The sequence below is a fragment of the Cottoperca gobio genome, chromosome 10, assembly GCF_900634415.1.
Source record: "Cottoperca gobio chromosome 10, fCotGob3.1, whole genome shotgun sequence".
NCBI lineage: Eukaryota > Metazoa > Chordata > Actinopteri > Perciformes > Bovichtidae > Cottoperca > Cottoperca gobio.
In genome coordinates this window covers 19,754,074-19,779,062 of record NC_041364.1, presented here as the reverse complement: position 1 = coordinate 19,779,062, position 24,989 = coordinate 19,754,074, and the positions used below count along the sequence as shown (strand labels likewise).

General features: G+C 39.2%; 3 protein-coding genes and 2 non-coding genes across 7 annotated transcripts; all 5 read left to right on the top strand.

Annotated features, from left to right (window-relative positions):
* Nucleotides 1–621: 621 nt before the first annotated feature.
* On the top strand, nucleotides 622–8,606 carry phf6 (PHD finger protein 6). The gene is made up of 11 exons (XM_029440923.1): nucleotides 622–789; nucleotides 3,079–3,238; nucleotides 3,739–3,840; nucleotides 5,231–5,364; nucleotides 5,476–5,522; nucleotides 5,864–6,024; nucleotides 6,117–6,260; nucleotides 6,357–6,461; nucleotides 6,551–6,684; nucleotides 7,266–7,395; nucleotides 7,781–8,606. The coding sequence occupies exons 2-10, from the start codon at nucleotides 3,107–3,109 to the stop codon at nucleotides 7,393–7,395; spliced, it is 1,089 nt and encodes a 362-aa protein (XP_029296783.1). The 5' UTR covers nucleotides 622–789; nucleotides 3,079–3,106; the 3' UTR covers nucleotides 7,781–8,606.
* Nucleotides 8,607–10,693: 2,087 nt separating this feature from the next.
* On the top strand, nucleotides 10,694–17,343 carry hprt1 (hypoxanthine phosphoribosyltransferase 1). Its single transcript, XM_029442020.1, has 9 exons — nucleotides 10,694–10,729; nucleotides 12,996–13,102; nucleotides 13,565–13,748; nucleotides 14,721–14,786; nucleotides 15,244–15,261; nucleotides 15,352–15,434; nucleotides 15,629–15,675; nucleotides 15,849–15,925; nucleotides 16,092–17,343. Exons 1-9 carry the CDS (start codon nucleotides 10,703–10,705, stop codon nucleotides 16,137–16,139), a joined length of 657 nt encoding a protein of 218 aa, XP_029297880.1. The 5' UTR covers nucleotides 10,694–10,702; the 3' UTR covers nucleotides 16,140–17,343.
* Nucleotides 17,344–17,693: 350 nt separating this feature from the next.
* Nucleotides 17,694–24,784, top strand: pabir2 (PABIR family member 2). 3 transcript variants are annotated; one of them, XM_029441403.1, is made up of 10 exons: nucleotides 17,694–17,809; nucleotides 19,250–19,328; nucleotides 19,428–19,481; nucleotides 19,906–19,949; nucleotides 20,066–20,120; nucleotides 20,457–20,552; nucleotides 21,052–21,137; nucleotides 21,452–21,516; nucleotides 21,941–22,037; nucleotides 23,129–24,784. In XM_029441403.1, the coding sequence occupies exons 1-10, from the start codon at nucleotides 17,793–17,795 to the stop codon at nucleotides 23,265–23,267; spliced, it is 732 nt and encodes a 243-aa protein (XP_029297263.1). In that variant the 5' UTR covers nucleotides 17,694–17,792; the 3' UTR covers nucleotides 23,268–24,784. The 3 variants fall into 3 exon arrangements, with proteins under 3 accessions (XP_029297263.1, XP_029297262.1, XP_029297261.1); XM_029441402.1 differs by lacking the exon at nucleotides 17,694–17,809 and adding an exon at nucleotides 18,002–19,102 and having other exon boundaries at nucleotides 20,066–20,069; XM_029441401.1 differs by lacking the exon at nucleotides 17,694–17,809 and adding an exon at nucleotides 18,003–19,102.
* LOC115015200 (small nucleolar RNA U109) lies at nucleotides 19,538–19,679 on the top strand. Its single transcript, XR_003832978.1, has one exon. It is a non-coding gene; the product is annotated as a small nucleolar RNA U109 (small nucleolar RNA).
* On the top strand, nucleotides 20,214–20,366 carry LOC115015199 (small nucleolar RNA U109). The gene has a single exon (XR_003832977.1). It is a non-coding gene; the product is annotated as a small nucleolar RNA U109 (small nucleolar RNA).
* Nucleotides 24,785–24,989: the final 205 nt, after the last annotated feature.

The following is a 24,989-nucleotide window of genomic DNA, read 5'->3' as shown; positions in this document are numbered from 1 at the left end:
GCTTCAGAGTGTCCACAAGGATCCATCTTAGGTCCTCTGCTAATTACTCTATATAATAACTACCATCATTAAACAATACTTGCTTTCCAACTTAGTATTGCAATGTTCATTTGTTAAATCCATGGTCGGATTTAACCTGGAAAGGGCAAACACATTGCTGTTGGGTGGTTGGGCTCCTATTGCCACAACACCCACTGTGCATTGTGCACACAAGTTAAGAACAGATGACACAGAAGACTATATTGAAGCTTAATCATACACAATCATACATCCCCTGACATTATCGGTTCATGTATTAATATATATATATATATATATATATATATATATATATATATATATATATATATATATATATATGTTTTCCATACTGTTTGTTAATGAAATGTAAAAAATGAAATACAAATAAAAATCTATTAAAATATTGTTTTAATCTGCACGAAGCATGGCCTGCCATTAGATAATGGGTTTGTGAAGTAGGGTAGATACTATATAAAATGAATGTCATTTTCTTGAGGGGTTTTTGTAAAGCACTTTCGTCTCCTACATACACTGACCTCCTGCATCCTTTCACGTTTGAAACATTGCAACATACGATCGACGACGAAACATTTATTTTGAAAGCCATACCCGGAAGTGTCTAGCTGCCCTGAGCACAGTAGCTAGCTTGATGCTACTAGTGCGAAAAGCCCACGATCACTTCTGAAGGACGGAAAGAAACACAGTCACTGCTCGGAACACTTTCCCATCTTTTCCACCTTCTCGGCGCGATAATAATTATATTAGCAGGTAAGACGTGAGCTGTGTGTCAGCGGCTGGGTGATAGCCGCTGTGTTGTATGGCCTATTCTCGTTTCAGGCCGTATTGCTGGCGTACAAGCCGAGCTGCTCTCTTTTCACAGGGATACATCACGTATGGCGCTCTTTACTTCGAAACAGTTTGCGAAGACCCGCGCCTGTCATGATCATTTCCCACATTTAAAGGGAAATAATCGCAGTTTTTCGTCTTTCAACAGAACATAATGTCGAAGAGTCATATTTTCCTACCACCGACCTTTATTTCCCTGCATGAAAAGGCCTTGGGAGAGATTTCGGGGCGTTGAGATGTTCATAGTGAAATTAGTTCTCAGTTATCGCTGGTTTGTTGGAGAAAGAGACACACACCCCCTTTAATTCAAAACTTTTGTAACAGAAATGTTAGCCACTTTTTATGTTTCCCTTGTTCTTGTGACAAATCGACCACAACATCGCCATGTAGTGCTGGATTGTGTCATGAGAGCATTTCAGTCAAGAGCAGAGGTAGATATAAAGGATATTTGCTGTTATTTACACGGGCAGTATTGTGTGTCTGCACGCTGGCTCCGCCGCCGCAGTGAATTCCTGGCCCTGCTATCATGGCTGTAATGGCTCTGTCAAGGCGTCGCAGCACACTGCTATTGGGATTTTTTTTTAAAAACACCCACTTTCGTTTATGGACTATTAAGGATTAAGCACATATTTTGAATCATCATATTCAATATTTATATATATGTTTATATATATATATATATATATATATATATATATATATATAATATATATATATGTGTGGGGCCTGAAGCGTATTGTGGACACCATCAAACATGCTATCTGCAAATGACTGCACACATTTGGAGATTTGATCTCTATTTTAAAGCACTGTGATGGATTTGCAACTAATCTTTGCATACTTTTCATGAAAATGTTGATTGATTTACACTATATAGGTTTAATAAAAATGGAGCTGAAAATGATACAATACTAGTATTCAAATCCTCCCAGCTCCTAGTAATGTGTATGTCTTCACTGCTTCTCACAACAGGAAATACAGTCTAAAATTGTACATTTTCCACTGTTAAATATTTCTTTAGAGAATGTGATGGCTGCAATTGGGGCAGACAAGGTGTGGTGTAATATTAGATCAGACTGTATTCGGAATGGAAGACATGTTGCATCATTTGCAGAAAAAGTACTCATGGGAGGTTTGTCTGTAATTAATAGTAGCCCCTATGTGTAAGATAAACTGAACATCAGATTTCCTTGTTCATAGTCTAATTTATACATGGGGTGAACAACATTATTTAATATTCTTAAACATAAGCAAGATCTCACTAAATGTTGGTATCGGCCAGCAATTTAAGCAGACACTTGTTCTGTGGATTTTAGTATTCATATGTAACGTGTTATCAGAAACACTGCATCAATCAACATGAACTAGGATCAGAAGTTGAGAAAGTGTCGATCTGTAGAGCCATGTGTGACCATCAGAGGCTTTGCTGAGCAATGCTTTCAGGATGTACGCTGGGCATTTCTTAGCTGCTCCATGTTGGAGTCTCTCGGAGTAATGGTTGAGTCAACGTTTTGTGTCCAGCTGTTTCTGGGAAAGAGTTTCTAATGGCTCCCTTCCTAAATGTTTTTTTATTATTCCACAATACTCACATGTCGTTGGTGTAAGAACTTGATTTCCAGAGTTCCACAGTTTCCTCTTCAGTAACTCCTGTAAGGGATGTTTGGATACCCTTACTGTGGTGGTTTTGCATATTTACAAATGTATACCCACTATGAACACATTAATTACTGAACAACTGAAAACCTTTTTATCAATTATATTGTTTATGACTTTACTTTAATGTTGGGCCAACATTTTCATCATTCATTTTGTATCTACACTGCCAAGGACTCACCTATGTGCTGTATGTAGGGCAGCAACTAACACATATTTTCATTTTAGATTAATATGTCGATTATTTCTCTAAAACAGAGAAAAGCAGGAACTTTCCACATTTTGAGAGGCTAAAAACGTTTTGCACGATTAATGACCAATTAATCGATTATCCAAATAGTTGACTACACGATTAGTCAGCTAATCTTATGACATCCAGTTTGAATCGAATGAGCTGATATTGTGGACGACATGGCAAAGCTGGCTGATTGAGTGAATTGTGCAATTGTTTTTATAACGTCTTCTATAATATCTATTTAAAATGATCTGCCAGCCTATATTATGCAGTTCTCTTGTATTGTCACCGTAACATATTTGTGGTGTTTTTGTTTCTTTCAGTTTTGGTCAAACAGTAAAGCCTTTGGTCATGTCAGGACAGAGGAAAGGTGCAGCAGCGCGGCTGCTTAAATGTGCCTTCTGCAGAACCAACCGGGACAAGGAGTGCGGGCAGCTGATAGTGTCTGACGGCCAGAAGGTGGCAGCCCACCATAAGTGCATGGTGAGGAGAGCACCCTGTTCTCAACCTCACCCCCCTCTGATCCTTCAACAATAGGTCATGCTTACTTGCAACCCTTGTCACATATGCAGAATAATCAGCCAGAAAACTGGATTTTGTGTCTTTCGGTTGTTTAATTTGTTTATAAGCCTACAAAAAGGTTCATTTCATGAAGCAAAGTAGAGAACAACTGTTAAAAATGTTTAGCAGAAAGAAGTGATTTATAAATGTGGGATCCTGGAGATCCTGACCTCCAGGTTGAGAAAATGTTTTGTTTTTTAAATGTGCCTAAATGGCAAATGCAGGGTTTTATGCTAAGTTTATGATTAGTGTGAAATCAACTCTAATAAAACACATATCCTCTACAGTATGTTAACCCTCACAGTAGTGTGGAAAATGGTGCAGCAGTATGAGCCATGAGGGAAATGAAAATGCAGATATTTAACATATCATCATATCAAAAGCACAAACCAATTTATGCTTCTTATAAATGTCCTGTGCAGCTTTTCTCCTCTGCCCTGGTCACATCTCACTCAGACAGCGAAAACATTGGAGGATTTTCCCTTGAGGATGTGAAAAAGGAGATCAAGAGGGGAAATAAATTGGTAAGTACCAACTGTCCCTCTCGGTGAACCATAATGACAGAGTGCAGAGGTACTGGGCTCCTATCAGAATTCTGCAAACTATAATCAATTTAAATGTAAATGTATATTAGGCTACTTGTTGGTAACAGTACCACACAGCCAAACACTGCATATATGAGAACATGCAGTAGCTGCTTTATTTAGGAGGAATTGTTGATACTATTAGCATTATAGCCGATCCCTCTCGTGTTTTATATCACGTTTAATATCAAAATATCAGCTTCAGATATCGAATATCTTGTATTACAAGTTTTTGAAAAAATGGTTTGTGACTCAATCCTCAAGCTACTGAATAAGAAGACTGCCCTCACACATTATGTAATAGTATGCAGCTGTCTGTAACACTATACTTTAAATAGCACAACATGTATATTGCTCTAAATTGATATCAGTTTCCTTTTATATAAAACTATATTTTTATTAACGTAATGTATTGTGGTTCTGGCACTAGCTCATGCCATGGTATTATATGAAACTGTTCTCTAAATCCAATCCATACATTTACAGGTGCAGTGTTTATTATACATGCGTCTCTAATCATTATTTACTTTAATTAATATACTTGTATAGTTATTTTTACTTTCATTGACTTTGACCATCTTATGCATGTTTGTAATGTGAAGATATTTAAATATTTAAATCTGAAGCCTATTAATTAGGGGTATAAATCCAAAGTTTCATCATGAAACGATAATATATTGATTCTTTAGATATTTTCTGATATCACAAAGTCTGCCACAATTTCAATTAAATTCAGGGGCCTGTGATCGACATGAGACTATATCATGTGCTTTATATATATCTCATTAAACACAATCAGTTACACATAAAGCAACTTAAAATACATGTTGACAGTTTTATTATTGGGCTTTGTAGGAAGGAGGTTATCTTGGATGGTGACGGTGACACAGACGTGCCATGGGAATTTCAAAATAAAGGCGTATCTTAAAGATGATGATATGAATCAATGTTTTCACTTTGCAGCGATTATTTTAGATTGTTGATCATTGAATCGATATCCAGATCGATGGATCCTCACACCCCAATTATTAATATTTAGCTTCCTCTGCTGTTTTGTTCCATTTGTATTTCATTTTAAATTTTTTATATATTCTTGTGTGCGTCCATGCTATTGCTTTCATGATATTTACATATGGCCTATCGGACGGTTGTGTCTGTCATGGCCTGTGATGTTTGCAAAGAAATTCTTATTCCGACCCACATTGTGAAACAATCCCGTTTCACATTACTGATTGACGAGCCATATCACTAGTTGTCTGCTGCTTTGAATGAATATCAAAGCTTGTGGCTGTTCTTCTTAAAGATATTGTTCTGTTTGCTTTCCCGTCAGATGTGTTCTTCGTGTCACCGGCCAGGCGCTACGATCGGCTGTGACGTGAAGACGTGCCGGAGAACGTATCACTATTACTGCGCTTTGAAGGACAAAGCCCAGATTCAAGAGAATACCTCACAGGGGATTTACCTGTAAGTCGCTTTGCATGTGGACTCTTCTTCACATTCATCTACAATAAACAAAAAGTGTTTTCATTCCTGTAAAATCAAATAAAAATATGTTTCTTTTGCTCCCAAACACAGTCTGTACTGTCGCAAACACCGGGATGCCTCTCGTGATGGCATTCAAGGTAAAGTATGCTTTAACATCTGATATTTCACCGGGCTGCATGGATGATTGGATTCACAGCTGGGTGCGTTTTCTCTGTTGTCCACAAATAATTCAAACAAGACCTTATGAATTTGAGTTGTTTGTAATAATGATTGTCTATTTATATATCATTGTAAATCAAATTCTAACACTACCACAAAACCTGCTATTACAGCAATCGCCCCAATTGTCTATTTTGAAGTTGTTGATGTCATTTCTGTCTCTAAACAGTCATAAGGAAATGCACTTGTGGTTCTTTGCTTTGATATCTTTTATGAACAGAAAAGTTGATCCTAACCCTGATTGTTTGTACGTCATTAGATGAAGAGGAAGCTGTGGCCGATGACTCGGACTCATCGCCTCCACAAAGTAGGGGCAGAGGAAGGTTTGACAAGGGGAGATCCAGGGTCGGATCTCGTGGCCAATCGGAAGACACCCGCTCCACTTCCTCGCAAGCTGTCGACGAGGAGAGTTCCTCACATGTAAGGCAACACCGTCTGTTTCACGAAAGCAATCTGTGAAATTGTACCTCCATTGGCGTCTGTTTTTCGAGTGCTGTTCCGTGTGTTTCTAGCGGGACAGGTCCCCTCTTAGGGCCAGCCCGGGAGATGGCGGCCAGCGCTGTGGCTTCTGTCATGCTGGCGAGGAAGAGAACGAAACAAGGGGCATGCTCCATAGCGATAACTCCAAAAAAGTGGCGGCTCACTACAAGTGCATGGTGAGATTTCTGTGTGTGCGGATGTCTGTTTGTTGCAGAACATGTCATTTACAGTTCCACCACTTTTATCTCTCTGTAATCTATGACCCTTTCCAGCTATTTTCATCGGGGACGGTGCAGCTGACCACCTCGTCACGGGCCGAATTTGGGAACTTTGAGGTGAAAACAGTCATCCAGGAAATCAAGAGGGGGAAAAGAATGGTGCGAATGATTGACTAACTTCTGCACAGCTTTGAAAGAGTTTAAATACTACTCCTGGTTTTTGACAAATAAATGTCTTGTTTTTCCAGAAATGCACACTCTGCACTCAGCTGGGTGCAACCATTGGGTGTGAAATCAAGGCGTGTGTGAAGACCTACCACTACCACTGCGGCCTGCAGGACAAAGCCAAGTACATTGAAAACATGGCGCGTGGCATCTACAAGTGAGTACAGATAAACACATTTTCTGTTAACTATAAAGTGCTATAGCTTCACAACCAGCTTTGAACATTAAAACATCTTTTGAACTTATAATTGTATTATGTTTTATTTACATGGGTCATCCTCGGGTGGACCACAAATCTAATCAATGCCACTCAGACTTCAATTTGAATGTTTTGTTTATCACAATTACGCATGAGAGTGATCTTAAAGGTGCCGAAGGAGCTTTGTTGTGAACAAAAAGCATCCTTGAGGCCTGACAAACATGTCTGATGCATTTCCTTCCTCATAACACCGTGCACTCTTTACATTGTACAGCGTGCATGCTTTACTTGCAGTCTTCCTCGTTTTTTTTATGCCCATGTTTCTTGCCTGTTAGCAGTGCATTGTGTCACCCGTGCAGAAACTACATTGGCCACCTTAAAGTTTACGTCTTTACACGTCGACCGAATCTCATCGTGTGTGTGTGTGTGTGTGTGTGTGTGTGTGTGTGTGTGTGTGTGTGTGTGTGTGTGTGTGTGTGTGTGTGTGTGTGTGTGTGTGTGTGTGTGTGTGTGTGTGTGTGTGTGTGTGTGTGTGTAAGGCTATACTGCAAGAACCACAGTGGCAACGAGGAGAGGGATGAAGAAGATGAGGAACGAGAGAATCGCAGTAGACAGAGGGCTGAAAACAACCACGGAGGAACACCGTCAACGCAAGTAAATGGCAACTAGGTACGTTACCAGTGGTTGATGTACACAAAACCTCTTTTTATAACATACAAAATGTCTACATTTAATATCTACGGAGGAGCCTCAGGGCCGGGCATAAGGGGGGGAAGTAAGAGGAAGAAGACTTTTATTTTATGTTGGCTTTATTCTCGAGATTTCAGCTTTACTCTCAAAATGGTTACTCTAAAATATATTTTTACTTATGAACTAATACTAATACTGAAAGTTCGACTCTATTCTCAGAATGCAATCACATGTTCCCCTTATGCCCTAATACTCTACCGGGGATGTGAAACATTAGGTTTCAGGGTTTTGCTGCAGCATTAATGGAACTGCATTAAATGAAGGTGTAAGGTTTTCTGTCATTTCATTGAAGTCTTTCTTCCAGGTTGGCCTGATGGACGTGACGTGGGGTGAAAACGGAAGAACTCAAAGACGAGGAAGAGATATTTTTTTATACTAAATCTTAGCCTACTCACAAAGTCGTGGTCTACAAGCTCCCACGAGTCCTTCACACGGTTCCTTCCAGTAAATGAACACGATGTCCCAATGTGCAGATGTCTCCTACATGTGAAACCCTGTTTTGAGTTGACTGGAGGAGCTTTTCACAGGCTGGTGGTACTGCTGCAGGATCATGAAAGAAGAGCCATGCCTAATCTTTCCCCAAGAGTCAGTAATAGGCTCAATTTCAAATACATTGTATCATTTTGGTGAATAAGAGCTAATGGACTGATCCTCAGATTGTCACTCGCTGCCCATGTCCCCACAGATTACATGACACACACACACTTGCTGAAATGGATGCATTCTTGCCCTTCCTTCGCTTCTGCAGGACTCACATTTTTAAGAGGAGTCTGTTTGTTACTAGTCTCTCTGAAGTTGTGCAGTTTGATTACCTTGTTTCTGTAATCATGTCTTAAGAATACTCTTTTCATGTTAGCCTTTCTTTCTTGATATGTGATATTTTGCTACTGTGTTATCATGATGAGTAACTTTGAATATCTGGATTTTAAACAGTCAATTACAAGTTTTGCCAGCATGCACTTGGATTTTCCCACTGTTCAAGGTGGCTTTTTTTATTTAGCTACTAAAGGGCAAAGTAGAGCTCTTTAGAGGACGTTGGCTTGACTTTGTTTGATGTACTGTTACTTGTATCTCTACAAATGTATCCATGAGTGATTGGAAATAGAAAATATTTTTATTTTACACATTTATTGAGTGAATTGAGTCTTTGATTTGAAAGTGTCCACGGGCACAGAGCAGTAACCACGGTTACACAGTGTTTAAGGTGGAGATTTCTGGTGAGGTTTGAAGAGAGGAATGTCACAAGTCACACCTCCATTCAAAATTTCACATTTCTTAATCGCAGTTTATTATAAATAATATTCCAATCTCCATTTAAACCCCTTATGATCGTAATTATACATTTATAACTGTTTATCCGTCTATTGGACCTCCTCTCCAGCAACTCGAGTTGTTAGAACTTCTCTTTTTGTTTATTATCTTAAATATCGATAAAGGAGATGGAGAAATTAATATATCGTTGGTTACTTTATATCATGACTTTAACCTGTTGGCTAAATGTACAAGTTCACTTTCATGGTCATTCGGCTACTGTAGGTCGAACTGGTAGGTCACAGGTAGGTTGTACGTAAAACCGAACACCGTATTAGCATATAAGAATATAACCATTGCACAGCATGCCATACCATTGCAGCATTCTTAATATTTCATACAAATCCAGAAAACCAAATAAATAAATCACATACATATTTACCTATTCACATTAATATATATATTTATATATATATATACACATACATCTGTACATATACATCCATACATATTCACATCCATAATCCCTACACCATGACGAGCTACACTGTGGCTGTGATTGCAAGCCAATGGTGTATATTTAGATCATTACTTCCATCTCACTACCTTTTCTTTTGCTGCTATTATTCCTCAAAACAATGTTTTTTGATGGCTTTATAAAGCAAGCACAATGTTTGGAAGGCAGTGTATAATTATATCTGATACAATGGATATCTTACTACTATTAAAGTTAAGCCTTAATGTTGATGTAGTTTCTGCCAGAAGTTAAATCATGACAATACAAGCTATAACATTTAGTGAAACCTTAGCTGAACAAGTAACATTTTGAGGGTATTACAAATGTGGTAAACCTGCAGATTCACTGGTTTTATATTATTCTTCCTCAAAAGACTGTCCATATCAATAGAAGCATAATGACATGCCCTGATATATAAAAGAAGAAGACAGACAGAATTCTCATTATTTTTTACAGCTCCGTTTTAATGTGTCCCTATTAAGGGGAAATTAAACCCCAGAGTGCCACTGCCAGTTAAACTTAGCAAGAAATTCTAAATATTTTGAAAATTCAAAACAAAGAGAAAGCAAACGTGTATTTTCAAACACTTAAATGCCATCAACAGCACACTCAAGCATCTCTTAGATTGCATAATGATTTATTGAGTATAAATGTTGTTGGTTAGTGTGTAGTATGGAACTGGGACAAAGCTCAGGACTGACAAGTCTCTCCTTCAGCTAGAGATGGATATACACTGTACATATCCTATATACAGTGTATCCTGAATAATAGAACATCTGTTACCTGTGGTAACAGTGGCAGCAGTGGTACTCAGATATATACATATCTTTTGGTTCACAGCTTAGTTATACAGGTAAATAAGCAGGCTATGTGATTACCCTTTAAAAACATGCCAGAGGGGGAGAAACATATCCCACAATACATAAATATAATTATAAAAATTGCCCACACATATACATCAACATGCCATCACACACGATGCCCATTTGCCCCTAAAAGGGTAACAGTAGTTTTATTCAGCAGTCAAAGGTCATGATAGTGAAGTGCGGTCTTCACTTTTGACAGACCTATGGCTGCTAATAAACAGTGTATTTATACACATCCACATGTGTACAAAGACAGGAGATATTAACAATAATGAGCTTTATTTTTCTTATATTCTGTAATATTAAATTTGAGCGGTTAGAAACTGGCCGTTGGAGCGGGGCGGGGCTAACGTGTTCCTGCGCACTTGATTTGCTGCCGCGCTGCCGCGTCATCAGTTTCTAACCGCTCACGCAGCAGCGGAGCTACAGTAGAGCTGCAGGCCAGAAAAGACAGAAGCCTCCTGTAGCACGAGCCATCTCCATGTGTGTGCTGTCACAAGGTGAGGACTCCGCGAAACCAATCCAAAATACATTCTTGTCTTCTCCATTTGAAGACCACGGAAGCCAGACTTAAAACTGAACGGACACGGACATGGCGACATCCAGCCCTTGTGTTGTGGTAAGTTCCCCCAACAAGCATAATGAAATAAGAAGGTGGTCGTAGGTTACCTCTACGTGTCCACTGGAACAACACGTTGTACACGAGCGCCACTTAAATTCTTAAGATGTAACACCTACGGTTACGTTCGTGGTTAATTGCCTGTCTGTTTGTGCTGTATGCTCACATTCATAACATGTTTTGGTGTAAACAACATAACGGCAGTGTTTTCCTGTGTGTAGCTTGGCCTGCCGCTATGGAGACAGTCGCAGACACGCGCTGTCCACGCTTGACATACATGACGCAGAAGACGCTTTTGGATGGACACATTCAAGCGTAATGTGCAGGTTTCAGTGTCTGACAGCAGATTACACGTTTTAGTGTATTTACTACACCCAGCTAGCATGAAACGCACGAGCTGCAAGCAAGGGGTCGTGTTTAAACGCGCGTTTATTTAATAGGCTATTCGTCATAAACATTAGGGCATAAACTGTTGTTAGGATTATGTTGTGTGTAATTGGAATAGCATATAGCTGATTGGTTTTAGACGTATGTGAAAACACGACTTTACATTATAATGTATTATAAGATCTGTATCAAATGCCATTATGTTGGAAAATCTTAATTATCAGGCTCCCTCCTACTACAATGCTATTAAATATAACTATTAATTAACTATTAAAAATACGTAGAAAACGAAGAAAAAGATCATCTGAAAAATATCTGTTTGGGTGTGCACAGTGTTCTCTGATTATATGTAGACTATAATATGTATGTATGTGTGTTGAGTCACAGCACACAGTCCTGCCTCCTGCGGTCTGTGCATTTTGTAACACGTTTTTATAGATACATTGACGAGCCACAATGACCTTTATACCGGGATAAGTTAAATAACTAACCAATTCACTCCGAATCTTCTCCAGAGTTTGATTTTTATTAAATCAGGCCAGTCTGCCACAACCACTTGCTGAGACTATAATAAAGCTAAATGCACATTTTGTTAAACAACAGTAAAAGACAGTGAAAGATCCTCGCTCCGATGTCACATTTCAAATGAAACTAGCTGCACAGTGCAGTGTTGCTAAACATGTACTTTGTTCACACAAACATGTTCAGCCCTTTTGAACTCTGACTACCGGTAGTTCATTGGGGTGTTTTTCATGTTTCACTTCAAAACTTTGTTCCTTAAAGCTAACCCAGAACATACTTTGCTATATTTGTAGAGATAATCTTCACATCCCAACAGCAATTAATAAACCAAATGCTCTGACAAAAGGAAGAAAACATATCTGGTATCTGTGGCTGTCGCAGGACTGTAATAAGTCGGTCCAATCATTTGATTTGATTTGATTGAAATGATTAGACGGACTCATTACAGACCTGCCTGCCTACCTGCGCACACACTCATTGCGCGTCACCAGAGTCTTCCACTAGCTGCTAGCTTGACAGCTGTGAGTTTTGACAATAGCCATGTTCGTTGTTTACATTCATAATGATGATTTTGGAGGGAGGCCTGACGGGACTGGCTCTCAGTGTTTCCAATTTGGCGACTTTCTCGCTAGGCTAGTGCTGCAAGCTACTTTTTATTGGAAAGAGTTGGCAACATTTACATTTAAAAAATATATATATATATTTAGATAATTTTAAAAATCTAGCTTACTCTTGCTGGCTTTTCCAATATTACCTACTGTACCCAAGCTTGTCCATGTCTAACAGTGGAAAACTCGCCTTTAGATCATATTACCATGAGGACATCTGCTCCGTATCACTGATTAGGTTATTATTTTGGATTGAAAGGGCGTAGCCCAAACAGATGGACATGTTTTTCCAATTTGGTTCCAATTTGGGAAATGCTTTGTTTTAGTTCAACCACATATGATGTGAGGATGGGCACTTTGTGGTCCTCTGTTTAGTGAATCAATGACAGTTTGTTGACCTGGTAGAATCCAAACTCTGAGCACTGAGTGTGCTTACAGTCACTCAGATCATTCCCACAGCACCTCAAGCTCTGCACCAGCTTCCCAGCTGTCACATGGTAACAATTATGTTGTCTTGGTTCATGTGGAATGCAGAGTATCTATGGTATGTATTTACCTCCACTGACTGTTTTTTGTGGGACAAACTGTAGAGGCAGTAAAATATATGGAGGCAGTCGATGGGAAAATAGACCACCATTTACCCCATCGTCCACGTTCCCCTTGTACTACCCTGCATCACATGAATGTTCCGTGTTATGTAATACCCCTGAGATTTCTTTTAAACCCTTTTGTGTTGTGTTTTATTTCAGATCAGTGATGAGGAGCAGGGGTATGACCTGGACCTTTTCTGCATACCAAAGCACTACGCCACGGACCTGGAGAGGGTCTATATCCCACATGGACTCATCTTGGACAGGTGGGGGTGTCACATGTTTAGTACCTTGTAGTAGGATTGTGAAAATGTAATGAATGGTCGGGGTCAACTAAAAGAGTGTGTTTTTAATAAAAGCCTTGTGGGATTCCAAGGTATTCAGTAACTGATGGGTCAAAGTGTTGTGTATCAAATCTTAACTAAGGTTTAAAATGTTATTAGATGATGTTTACCAAGTGATTTTAATTGTCACAAAATACATACATCAGATGTCTGTTGAACTTCAGTTGGAGTGTTTCAGTGGATTTAATAATTAATGCAGATAAAAAAATGCTTTGTTTTTTGTGGTAATTTCTGTTAAGCCGATTTTCTGGGGTTATTTTACTTGGGAGGGCTTTGGAAATGACAGCTTTGTCTGCTGACACAAACAAAAAGGAAACGGGAACTACTGCTGACTGTAGCAGAAAACTGAGCTGACTATCCTCTCTCTCTCCCATGTGACCCCAGGACAGAGAGACTGGCCAGAGAGATCATGAAGGAAATGGGGGGGCACCACATCGTGGCCCTCTGTGTGCTCAAAGGGGGTTACAAGTTCTTTGCAGACCTGCTGGACTACATCAAGGCCCTGAACAGGAACAGTGACCGCTCCATCCCAATGACAGTGGACTTCATTCGCCTCAAGAGCTACTGTGTAATATATCTGATGATGCACTTTCATATTTTTTTATACGAAAGCAGTCACCTTTATTACATTTGTTTTCTTTAAAAGATTTACACATTTTAATGCTTAAAGGTTACCCTGTGGAGTTTGTGACCACCAGTAGCCCGATGGAGAAATGATTTTACTTGCGTTTTCCCAATTTATTAGTGTCTAGTGTATACACAAGAGGACGCACATCCACAAGCATTGCTTGAAAGTGGTATGCCACTGTCAGACTGTCACGCCGGTTACATCCCCTGATGCATATTTCTCATAAATTAATATTTTATTATATTTATTGACAATGTTGCGCAACATAGCGCTGTAAATAAAGGATTGCATAACGTTGAGTTTCTCTCGTCTAACACCAGTTTGACTAATCGAGAACAAATTTAGAGCCAAATAACTAAACAATATTTGTGTCATGTTTTCATGTTTAATAGTAGAATGAGATCATACATATAAACGTTGGAGAACATCAGAATCACAAATCCTTTATTAGTCCCACGACGGGGAAATTTACTGTGTTACAGCAAAAGAGCAAGAAAGTAAAGTGGCGAGTACACAATTAAATAAAATAAAATACAGTAACAATAGTGTAAGTACAAAGTCGTTGATAAAAAATTGTAAGAGTGAATATTGCACATGAGTGATAATTGCAGAAGTTATAAAAAAGTGAATATTGCGCATTACCAGGCATCTGTCACACGCTTCATGCCCGTCAAAGTTGTTTCCATTGCATTTTGTCCCTTTTTATTTTCAGTGACACACTTAACTTTTTCCACCTGTCGAGCCTAAAACTTCTGGTGTTTCCACTCAGTTAATGGGAATGCACCTAGTTATACAACCAATGTGTCTTAGTGAGAAACACTGAATGTAAACATCATTTAGTTTACTAGTTGTGCTCCTTGAAACATAGAAAGTGAAGTCTGAAACATGTCCACTTCATTCTTACCCTCACAGAACGACCAGTCGACAGGTGAAATCAAAGTAATCGGTGGAGATGATCTGTCTACACTGACGGGCAAGGTAAGAATGTTACAGCGTGATTATGACTAGAACAGTCTTTGTTGACACGAGGGTTTGTCCTTGACGTTTTAACTTTAAACTGCTTTTGGAATAAACAGAAGAGCAACCTGATAGTTGTTACATTCAGCGTGAACACATTCCTTCAATTTTATACAGGCTTAATAAACTTAAAATGAGAAAGCAATTGTACCTGCGCTTGTTGTCCATCGTATCGTATCTCGTTGCCAGAACAGACATTTTAAATGAACTGAGGCATTTTAATTGATACATTTTGGAAACAAGTTTGTGAGATTATCAAAAATGATAATTGTGATTAATAATAATGATGATGTTTGTGCTCCACTGTATCAAACCCAGTACTTTCATATAATGTCACATCCCTTTTGTGTTAATGTGAGATGAAATGTCTCCCGTCCTGGCTTTCACTCATCCGATTGCTCTTTTCCTTTTCACACAGAACGTCTTGATCGTGGAGGTATGTACGGATGTTTGCTACTACATTTAAGTAGATTGTTTTCTATTCCACGTCTGCTATAATGAGCTTTCTCCCATGCTGTGTTTCAAGGACATCATCGACACAGGGAAGACAATGAAGACGCTGTTGCAACTCCTCAAACAGTACAATCCCAAAATGGTTAAAGTAGCAAGGTAATGTCATTCCTTCAAAAGTTATTTTCCAGCACAAACTAGTCTTATCTTGTGGGGTCACGCGGTCATGTTTTTCTGACTGTTTTCATAACAACAGATTGTGGTTGTCACTGAAAGACTGTCGCAGACTGTTTGTTGTCAGTCTTTCAAGCAGCTGGTGGTTTTATGATTATCAACTTGGTTTCTGTCCTCAGTTTGTTGGTGAAGAGAACACCAAGAAGTGTTGGCTACCGACCGGACTGTGAGTTCAACACTAAATGATTTTACACTATTTGTGAAATGTATAGTTAGTATAATGTACTGTTTGTTACACATTATAGCTGTCCCAAAGTGTGCTTTTCATACCTTCATTTCAGTGTTGTTGGTGTTTCACTACAAAGACAAGTAATTGATTTATTCGCCTGGTTCTTTCAGATGTAGGATTCGAGGTGCCTGACAAATTTGTGGTGGGATACGCACTAGACTACAACGAGTACTTTAGAGATCTAAATGTAAGTATTTGAGATGGATAAAAAAAACATAATGGGTAAAATGACTTGTGTTTCATGCTTAAAATAGTTTGTACCAACAGTTTGTACCTGTGTGTTAATAATTAAGGTCTGACCAGGACAACAAACGTGAATCAATAATATGCTACAACACTCTTTTCTGTTTCAGCATATCTGCGTCATTAGTGAATCAGGAAAGGAGAAGTACAAGGCATGAAGAGCACTGCGTAACAATTTTAAATGTATGGTTCTATCTTTTCCTTTGGCTGTCCATTTTATATTTTATTACTTCATATGCGTGTCATAAAAATACTCTCTGAGGATACACCGCTGGAGAGATAATCCTGACAGTTGCATTGCCTTTTTTAGCCACACACCACACACCACACACCACACACACACACACACACACACACACACACACACACACACACACACACACACACACACACACACACACACACACACACACACACACACACACAGATTAGATTCAACTTCAGAGAAAATTGATTCTCAGTTAGAACCATGTCAGGGTTTAACAGCATGGAGCCCAGCTTCACCTACAATTAGTATAATGCTTCTATGCCCACACACTGATTAATAATTGTTTTAATCAATTGAGTAATTTATTCTGAGCAATGCTGCTAGCTTTAAGTACAAAATCACAATGTGTATGCCACAACATTTGACAACCCTTTTATTTTATTGTAATTCTTTTTCCTTGATTTCCTTAAATCTGTTTTATTGGTACTCTTAAGGAGGATCTTACATGTTCTTGAAATCTTGAAACACATTTCTGTGTTACTGTGGTGTGTGGTAAGATATTCCTAAAATAAATTGTGTAGAAAAGTAACACAAATGTTGGCGGCTGTCCCTGATTAAACACTTGGATATGCTGAAGATACGATTTCCTCTAATTTATGAGTGTTGATGAAATCTGTGTCTTTGAAGTCCCACAAAGAAATTGGATGCATGGAAGCTTTGTTCAGACAGAGTTCTTTCTTATGCTGGAAGAGATTTATATTTTACAGATGTGTAAATGTTCAATTGATACTGATGCTAAAGTTAAAGGATTTTATTTCATGTTTGAAATACATGATCTGTATTTACCTGTCATTGAATCAGACATCATTTAATAAGCTTTTTTTTTTATTAGGTTTTACTTTTCTACTTTATGAAATGCTCTCATTCAATGATACCGTCACTGTAAACTAGTGTCAACTCAATTTTGCTATACCAGCCATTAAATGTTCATACCCTTCCTGTGACTGGTGGATTTTACTACGAAGCTTTGTATAAAGAATAACACCAAATACTTGGAACATTGAAATCATTTCTGGCCAATCGATCTTGAAATATAGTTTTTTTTTTTTAAAAAGGCAATTAGTTAGACAATTGATTATATTTTATATGTATTATTGTAGGTTATTATTATTATTATTATTATTATTATTAGAGATTATTTGAAAGTGTTCCCTGTATGTACTGATGGATATTTAGCAAATCAAGAAATCTTAAATAGGGAATACAATTGATGAGATGATTGCTCATTGTATTTATTTAATGAACATAACAAACTGTTATCTGTTGAAGCTTGATAAATGCTTACATTTGCTTGTTTTAATCGGGATTCATTTTAAATCTATGCTTTGGGTGCTGATTACACTAAACACTGAGGAGATTTAATGTTGGCAAAAAATACAACTTGAAGACTTGGCAGTATAGTAATTAGCGTTAGTCATTTGTGGTCTAAAATAAACAGTGGCGTGATAGGCTGCTGTAATTAACTCATGAAAACAGAAAATGTGCCAGCACGTTCAAACCTCCATCCTCGCGGAGTTATCTGCGCAGGGCCTGCTGCGAGCAAATGTGCCACGAGACCAGGTAACAACTCAATATTTGATGCATCTAAATTGGTAATGCTACTATTGTAGGATGAAACTTTGCAAGTGGAGTGAATGTAAGTTTATTCATGAACCAAATGATGCAGGTCACCACATCCCGCCTGAGCGTACCGGAACATGTAGCGGTTTCATTGGACAGGGCTGCTAACGTTAAAAGGGGCGTGAAGTTTGCTGTTAGCAGCTAACTTAGCTCCTGTGTGATCATCTGGGATCTTCTGGTTCATGCTTGGCGGGGCCCTGCAGAAACGAAAAACAAAATTGTAGGGCCAGTAATATTTGCAGCAGGAACGGCTTCGTTTGTCTACGTGAGTCGGCGAAGCGATCAGGCTGACTGACAGGAACAGTTAATGACTGAAATGTTGACCAGGCCTCTCTGTGGACATGGTATTGTGGCTATCGGCGTTAATGCTAACTTAGCTTGTTAGCATAGCAGGCTAGATAGCTACAGCGTTAGCTGTGGCTGAAACTAGCTAGCGAGGAGCGTAGCATAACACTGGCTTATAGGAGCTAGGAGGTAAACTCGTGTAATTTAACAGTAGTGTTGTTAAATAATCGTTAATGCCACCTACGTTAGACTTGAGGCAGATATCTGTTTTGCTCTCAAAGTAAGCTGCTGGTCAGTTTGGCTAATGATAGCTAATTTAACGCGCTAACATGCAGTGCTAGTTTAGCATAGCTGCGTTTCAGTACATATACTGCCGCCGTGCTCCAGCAGAGCATCGGATCGGTAGCTAGCAGGTACCGGGCATTGCGCGGTATGTAGCCATGGCATGCTAACCATCCATCAGGAAAGTTGGTGACTGGCTATAACGTTACAGGCAACGTTTGCGCAGGCCAGTTATGACTGACATGTAGTCGTGATATGATTAATTATATAGATAGCGTTGTTATTAGCGTTGTTATGATAATTGGCCAGGGATAATTTGCTCCAACACCGGAGTTACACAGACGACAGGGCCTTGCAGACTGCAGTGGTGTAACTACATTTCAAGTTAGTTTGTCTCACGCCAGCTCAGTTTTCCTGATTTGACGATGTTTCATTAAAACGTGTAAAGTTAGCAAAGTTTGGAGAGCAACGATGTGACACAACTGAGCTGGTTAGCCATTTTAGGTTCATGAATTGGTGGCGGGCAACGTTAGCTAGCAAAATGAACAATTCACGAGTCTTGCCACAAGAGAAGATGGAGCTGGATCTGGAAATCCCATCTTCGTTAGCGCAGACCGATGGACACTTGAGACGATCCAATAGTGCACCCATGATAAATGTCTTAAGGTTTCTACAACTTTACATAGTTGCACTATTTTACTGCATAATGTTTCAGTGAACGTTTGTGTTTATCCAAATTGAAGTAACTACATTACAGTGACCTCATGGTAGAAGACGCATGACACATGGTTTGTCTGTGAATTTGTCTTCCAGTGATAACTCCCAAGTGTTCCAGAGAGAAGTCCTGCGCAGCCGGAGGAACAGCACTACAGTTGTCAACAGGCCCAACATGGTACAATAAGTGTATAATTAAACGCGTGTATTACTCAAGTAATGTGTGTCTAAACTGTTGTGCATTAAAAGTTCTCTTCTCTTGTATCCTTCTTTACAGGTCCCGTCATCACCTATTCGTGTCCCCAGCACCAGACTTCATCAGATCAAACAAGTAAGAAAAATAAGTTTTATTTTCGACATGCTTTGTAAATGTTTCCTGTTGGAAAGGAGCATGTCGGACTGCTGTTTCCCTCTCAAGCCATAGGGAGTGATGGTGTCTAAAAAACATGCTAGAGTAAATGTTTTTGGAGTCCACAGGGCCATCGATCATACAGAGTCGATCAATTGGTAGTATCGGACTCCAACAGACGTAATGGTTACTCTGATGTAATCCACTGGCTGAATTTAATTTCCATAAATTGAATGAAGAACAGTTCAGTTTTTGAGTTGAGATTAAGATTGTACATTTATGTCAGAATTAGGCCTAACTGCCATGTGCGAGAATAAGTGCAGTTGATACAATTGAGATGTGCATAAAAGCTAAGAAGACCTAAACTATGTCTTTATAACATTAAACTACTGATGTGCTCTTGCAGGAGGAGGGCATCGATGTGATGAACAGAGAAACTGCTCATGAGCGGTAAGCTGTTATGAATACAGTTGGTGGATAAAGAGATTTGTTTGAATTATTTGTTGTATTTAAATGCAAATATGCATACATTTATTCCTTTTCGTGTTCTTTTTTTGTACACACAGGGAGGTACAAGCCGCCATGCAAATTAGCCAGTCCTGGGAGGAAAGCCTTAGTCTGGTAAAAGAAAGACTCTTCATTACAGCGTGTCAGTGTTGTTGATATGTTCTGATGCTTTGAATCCTTGAATGTCAGCTCTGTTGTGTCTTCCCTCTGCATGTTTTGGCCCTGGGCCATCGCTGGCCTCTCTATCTCTGTAGAGTTGACAAGTACAAACATGCTAGATTAACACTGAAAACGTGGAGTTAACAGGGCCACCAGTCTTTCAAGGTCAGGCTGAGTAGGTAGTATAATACTCCAACACTCTCTTATTTTAGATTTCCACTGCATGGTACTGTAGAGACGTGATGTAAGACGGCATGGCCTCCAATGTGTTTGGTATTCGTGTGTTCTCAGAGTGACAACGATTTGGAAAAGTCTTCGTCTCCAAAGCGCATCGACTTCGTGCCTGTGTCGCCTGCTCCGTCCCCGACCAGAGGGATAGGAAAAAAGGTACTTCTATCCTCCAGTATGTTTACATGCACATAACCTGATTGTATACTGAGACCAACCAGATGAACTTAGTAGTTGAAGCATTTTCATGGTTTGCGGTAACCTGATTTCCCTAATAACTTGCAATCAGATTATTGAATAGAAGTCTGTGTGACAGCCTGCGGGGAGTCATTTATTTAGAAAACAAACACAAACTTTGTTCCTTGAGCTTTTTGTGTGAATTTGTCTCTGTTCAGTTTGCTGCGGCTTCTGAAAAAAATACTTGAGTGTAAGCCAGATCGGGTTTTTTGAATAGAACTTCTTTACATCCTTTTTTGCTGCATATTTTGTGGGGGGGAAGGTTTTATACATGTTGCATAAAAACATGTCAATCAAAAGGTGCCTACTCTGTTTTGACCTTAATTGTATTATGATAACTACCTAAATATACTAACACAATAGGAACGTAGTTCTGTTTTTAATCTAGTCTGTGTCTTCAATTTCGCTTTCTTGCAAGCAGCAGTGTTTCTCTCCTTCACTACAAATCCTTGTGAGCAGCAATGGGCTAACACCGAGCCCGATACCCAGCCCAACACGACGCTTCAGGTGAGCAACAAGTCTCTGGAGTTATAACTACAGTTGATAACCTGATAATCTAGCGTTACACCAGCTGCCTCCAGGATTTAAATTTCTCCCTAGTGGCATAACATGAGTTTCCTTTTGCCAGTCTGGGTAGAAAATAAAAACAATTTCTATGCACTTCACAACTATTTAATTGCCTTACCTTTTTTAGATCTGAGTAAACGTAACCATTTAACCTGCATGACAGATCTAGTGCAGGTGTGTTTGTAGTGTAGTACTGAGTGTGGCTGCATTTCAAAGTATACGTGGTTGACAAAGTGTGTTTCTGTGCTTCTTAGCCGACGGAGTCAAAGCCCAATCAACTGCATCAGAGCCAGCATACTTGGACCAATAAAACGCAAAGGTGAGGTACCCAACATGTCCGAAGATCCTAACTGCTTTGAGAATATTTTTTTCTCCTGTCTTTTTGAATTCTACCACAAGAGCCACTTCATTCAAGCGATCTGTTGTACATTCAAGGCAATATTGTTCAGACTAAAGGTGAAAGGCAGAGGGGATACTGACTGTATATTGTAAATGGCATTTTCTCTATGCACTACAGTATTAAAGCCAATTACATGTTTGTGTTGTTTACTCTTTTTGGATTTGGTCACATTCAATGTGTAATTCTTGAATTGAACTATTGGAGACTTCTTTGTCTCTCTGCTAATTAACTGAGAGCTGTAATGTATTCTGTCTCAGATTATGATTACAATAAAACACTTTCATCAAGAGCAACCACAGACTGTATTGAGATTTCTTAATGTCAGGGTCTCTTTACTGTGCAGGTGAGATGGAGACAGAGAGTCAGCCTAAGCGGCTCTTCCAGGGCACCACCACCATGCTGGCCTCTGATGTCTCCGGCCTGTCGGAGCTCAGTCCCTGGTAAGACTTTGTGGAATCTACAAAAAATGTCAGCACAACGGTTCAGAAAGCGCATACTGTAGTTTAGACAATGATCAGCCAACCTATTCAGGTTTAGGTGAATGAAGCAAAGTGATGAATTATTAAGGGTGGTTCATCATGATCAGTTAACACCCATAACAAAGGAGATTTAAAATGTTGGGAGATGAGGCTCTTCACCGTGCTGTAGATAAACTGTAGCAACTACACTTTATATATTAACTTTTTTTATTGTGCAAAATGTACCACTTTGTATTATTTGTATTATTATATTGTAATATCTGCATACACCATGTTTATATACAGCATTCATGATGTGCTTAGACCTAAAGCCAATCCAGAATTGGCTATGAATTATTTATTTATTATTATTATTATGCATGACTTTCAATTTCAGGACTTTGACTGTTGCAGTATTTGTTCATTTAGATTGCTTTAATGTAATTTAACTTTATTTTTTAAGGGAGAAACTGTTAAAGTAATGGAATAAAATGTGATATCTTCATTAGCTGTCTCCCCCAGAGTAAAGTATAGACCAGAGTCCATCGAGCCGGAGTGTAACACACGTTGTGTAAAGGCTAAAACAATTAATTTGTATAAATGTACGGGGAAGAGTGGGTGAGAACAAATAAATGTTTTCCTGGATAAATCAGAAATCAGATAATATTATCAAACATAATCAGATGCCTGGATTCTTTTATTTATTGTGAAAGCCTTACGCTGAATGTGCTCTCCATACAGGCATCGCGTGCAGCCAGTGAAATACGACTCAAGAACGGAGAACACGTCTTAGACCAGGGTTAAAATAAAGCACTTTAAGACGAGTGATTGTGTTGCCTGTGTGTTCAGTCATGGGTCGGGTCGCAGGGACTTTGATTAACAGATCTGGTCCGGATTTGACTTGGAGATGATTGCGGGTTACGGGTCGATTCCAGTACTGAGCTTGTTTTTTGTTTTTTTGAGTTTGCACAACTGGAGCCGTGCAGGACTCTGGTATTGACTGTAATACAGAAGATGTTTGTTATGGGTTGTGACAGCCTGCAGTCTTACTGATTTTGCCTTTTTTCTTTCAGTCACTGTCCAGATTTGCTGGACGGCAGCCTCAGCAGCGTCAGCTCCTCCACAGACTCGCCAGGCAAAATGGAGGGAGTGTCGCCCTCCTCGTCCAGTAACTCGCCCTTCGCGTCCCTCCAGGATTTATCCCCAAAGTGAGCATGGGACAGAAAGAGACACTATAAAGGACTAGCGCCAAAAAGCCTCTCTAGGGAACAAGTTTCCTTCTCAGACCCTCCATCTCACCATCGCCTTGATTTGGTGGAATTTTCTGTGTTTGTTTGTGAGCAGCTGTTCTCATGGCTACAGCTGGGAGGGTCTAGGTAAGGTTGAAATAAGGAAACGAAAGCCTTGGATGAGTTTTAGTGTGGAAGAGTAAAACTAAGAAATAACTGAAGACACTGAGCACCAGCTGCTAGGAGAGGATCTTGGATGGTGCTTGGCTTCATAGTGATAATGTGTTCATAAGTGGATATGCTTGAGCACTGGGAAAACTGACTCCCAAAAAAAAGGAAAACAAAAGACATTTTCCCTGTTTTTGTGCTGGAAACTTCTGTCCGCAGGCCTTTTTTGTATGTACAGTCTGCAGAGTTTGTAAAAAAATATTTAACTTATTGTTTTCCTGCTTTGTTTGTAATTATGTACATATTAACATTGTCAGATGTCGTACATAGTTTTAAGTTTGTGACTGGCTGTGAGGTGAATGTGGGCACAGGTCTTCATCAGCAAAAGTTTTCTTTGTAAAGGAACAAACTACTTCTGGGGTACACCTATGGAGATGTCCTTACTGTTCTACTGTAAGAGTTGTTTTCAGAAGATTTTTATGACATGGTCTATGAACTGTGGTTTTCTTTTTCAATTTGGCTTATATGCCCCCTTCTCGACTAACTGCAACTTTAATTGTCTAGTACGAGCAATTAATGCACCTGCAGTTACTCGTGGACAACACTAAAGAATCCTGTGTTTTTGTCAGGATTTTTTTCTTTGCTGGGGAAATGTTCTTATTTATGAAAATATTATAAGAATTGCATGGTGATAGGTTTCTGTCCCCAGTAAAAGTGAATCATTTGTGTTGTCATTTAAACCAAACTGAACATACAGCACAAAACAAACCGGCACCAGTCTCATTGTGAGTAGAGGCTGACGTTCCTGCTGTGGTTATATTTGTTAAAATAGCTTTTTGCACAGGATGCTAATGCCTGTGTGTAAGCGGGACAGACATGAAACAAGATCCTAGAAATGCAGTATGTAGAGGCGCTTGTACTGTGCTTTTTGCACCGAAGTTTGCGTTCAACTGTCACGGCCCCAGTGTCCATGTCCCCCGTGTAGCTTAACATCTGAACCCCTTCATGGTGCTGTCGCCTTTGATGTGTTTGTACAAAAGGAAATGATTGTGAATCATTTTATGGAAGTGTGGATGCAGTTTTTTTTTTTTTTAAAGCAATTCTTTTTACCATTCTACAAACAAGTAAATGGAAAAAGCTGTCAGCTCGCCCGGCTGTCAACAAGATGTCTTTTTTCTCATCTTAAGTGTTCAGGGCATGAATTTAGAAAATCTTATACCGTATGACTGCAATTGGCTGTAATCCGCCAAGCTGGCCCACAACTCGCCTATGCTTGTCTTTTTGTGATTGCAATTGTAGCGGCCATCAAGACTAAATAAATTATTTCCTTAATGTGTTTGTAGCTGGTTTTAACATTGAGAATAATTTCTTCTTCTCCAGAGCACTAACACTGATATACGATGTCAACACAGCAGCCAGGGTCACAGCAGGATCTCAATCCTTATTTACTGCTCTGGAACCAAGTGGCAAATCAAATGTTCAGTCATCAAACCTGATGACATACAGTCCCAAGGGAGACCAGTAACTAGCATCACAA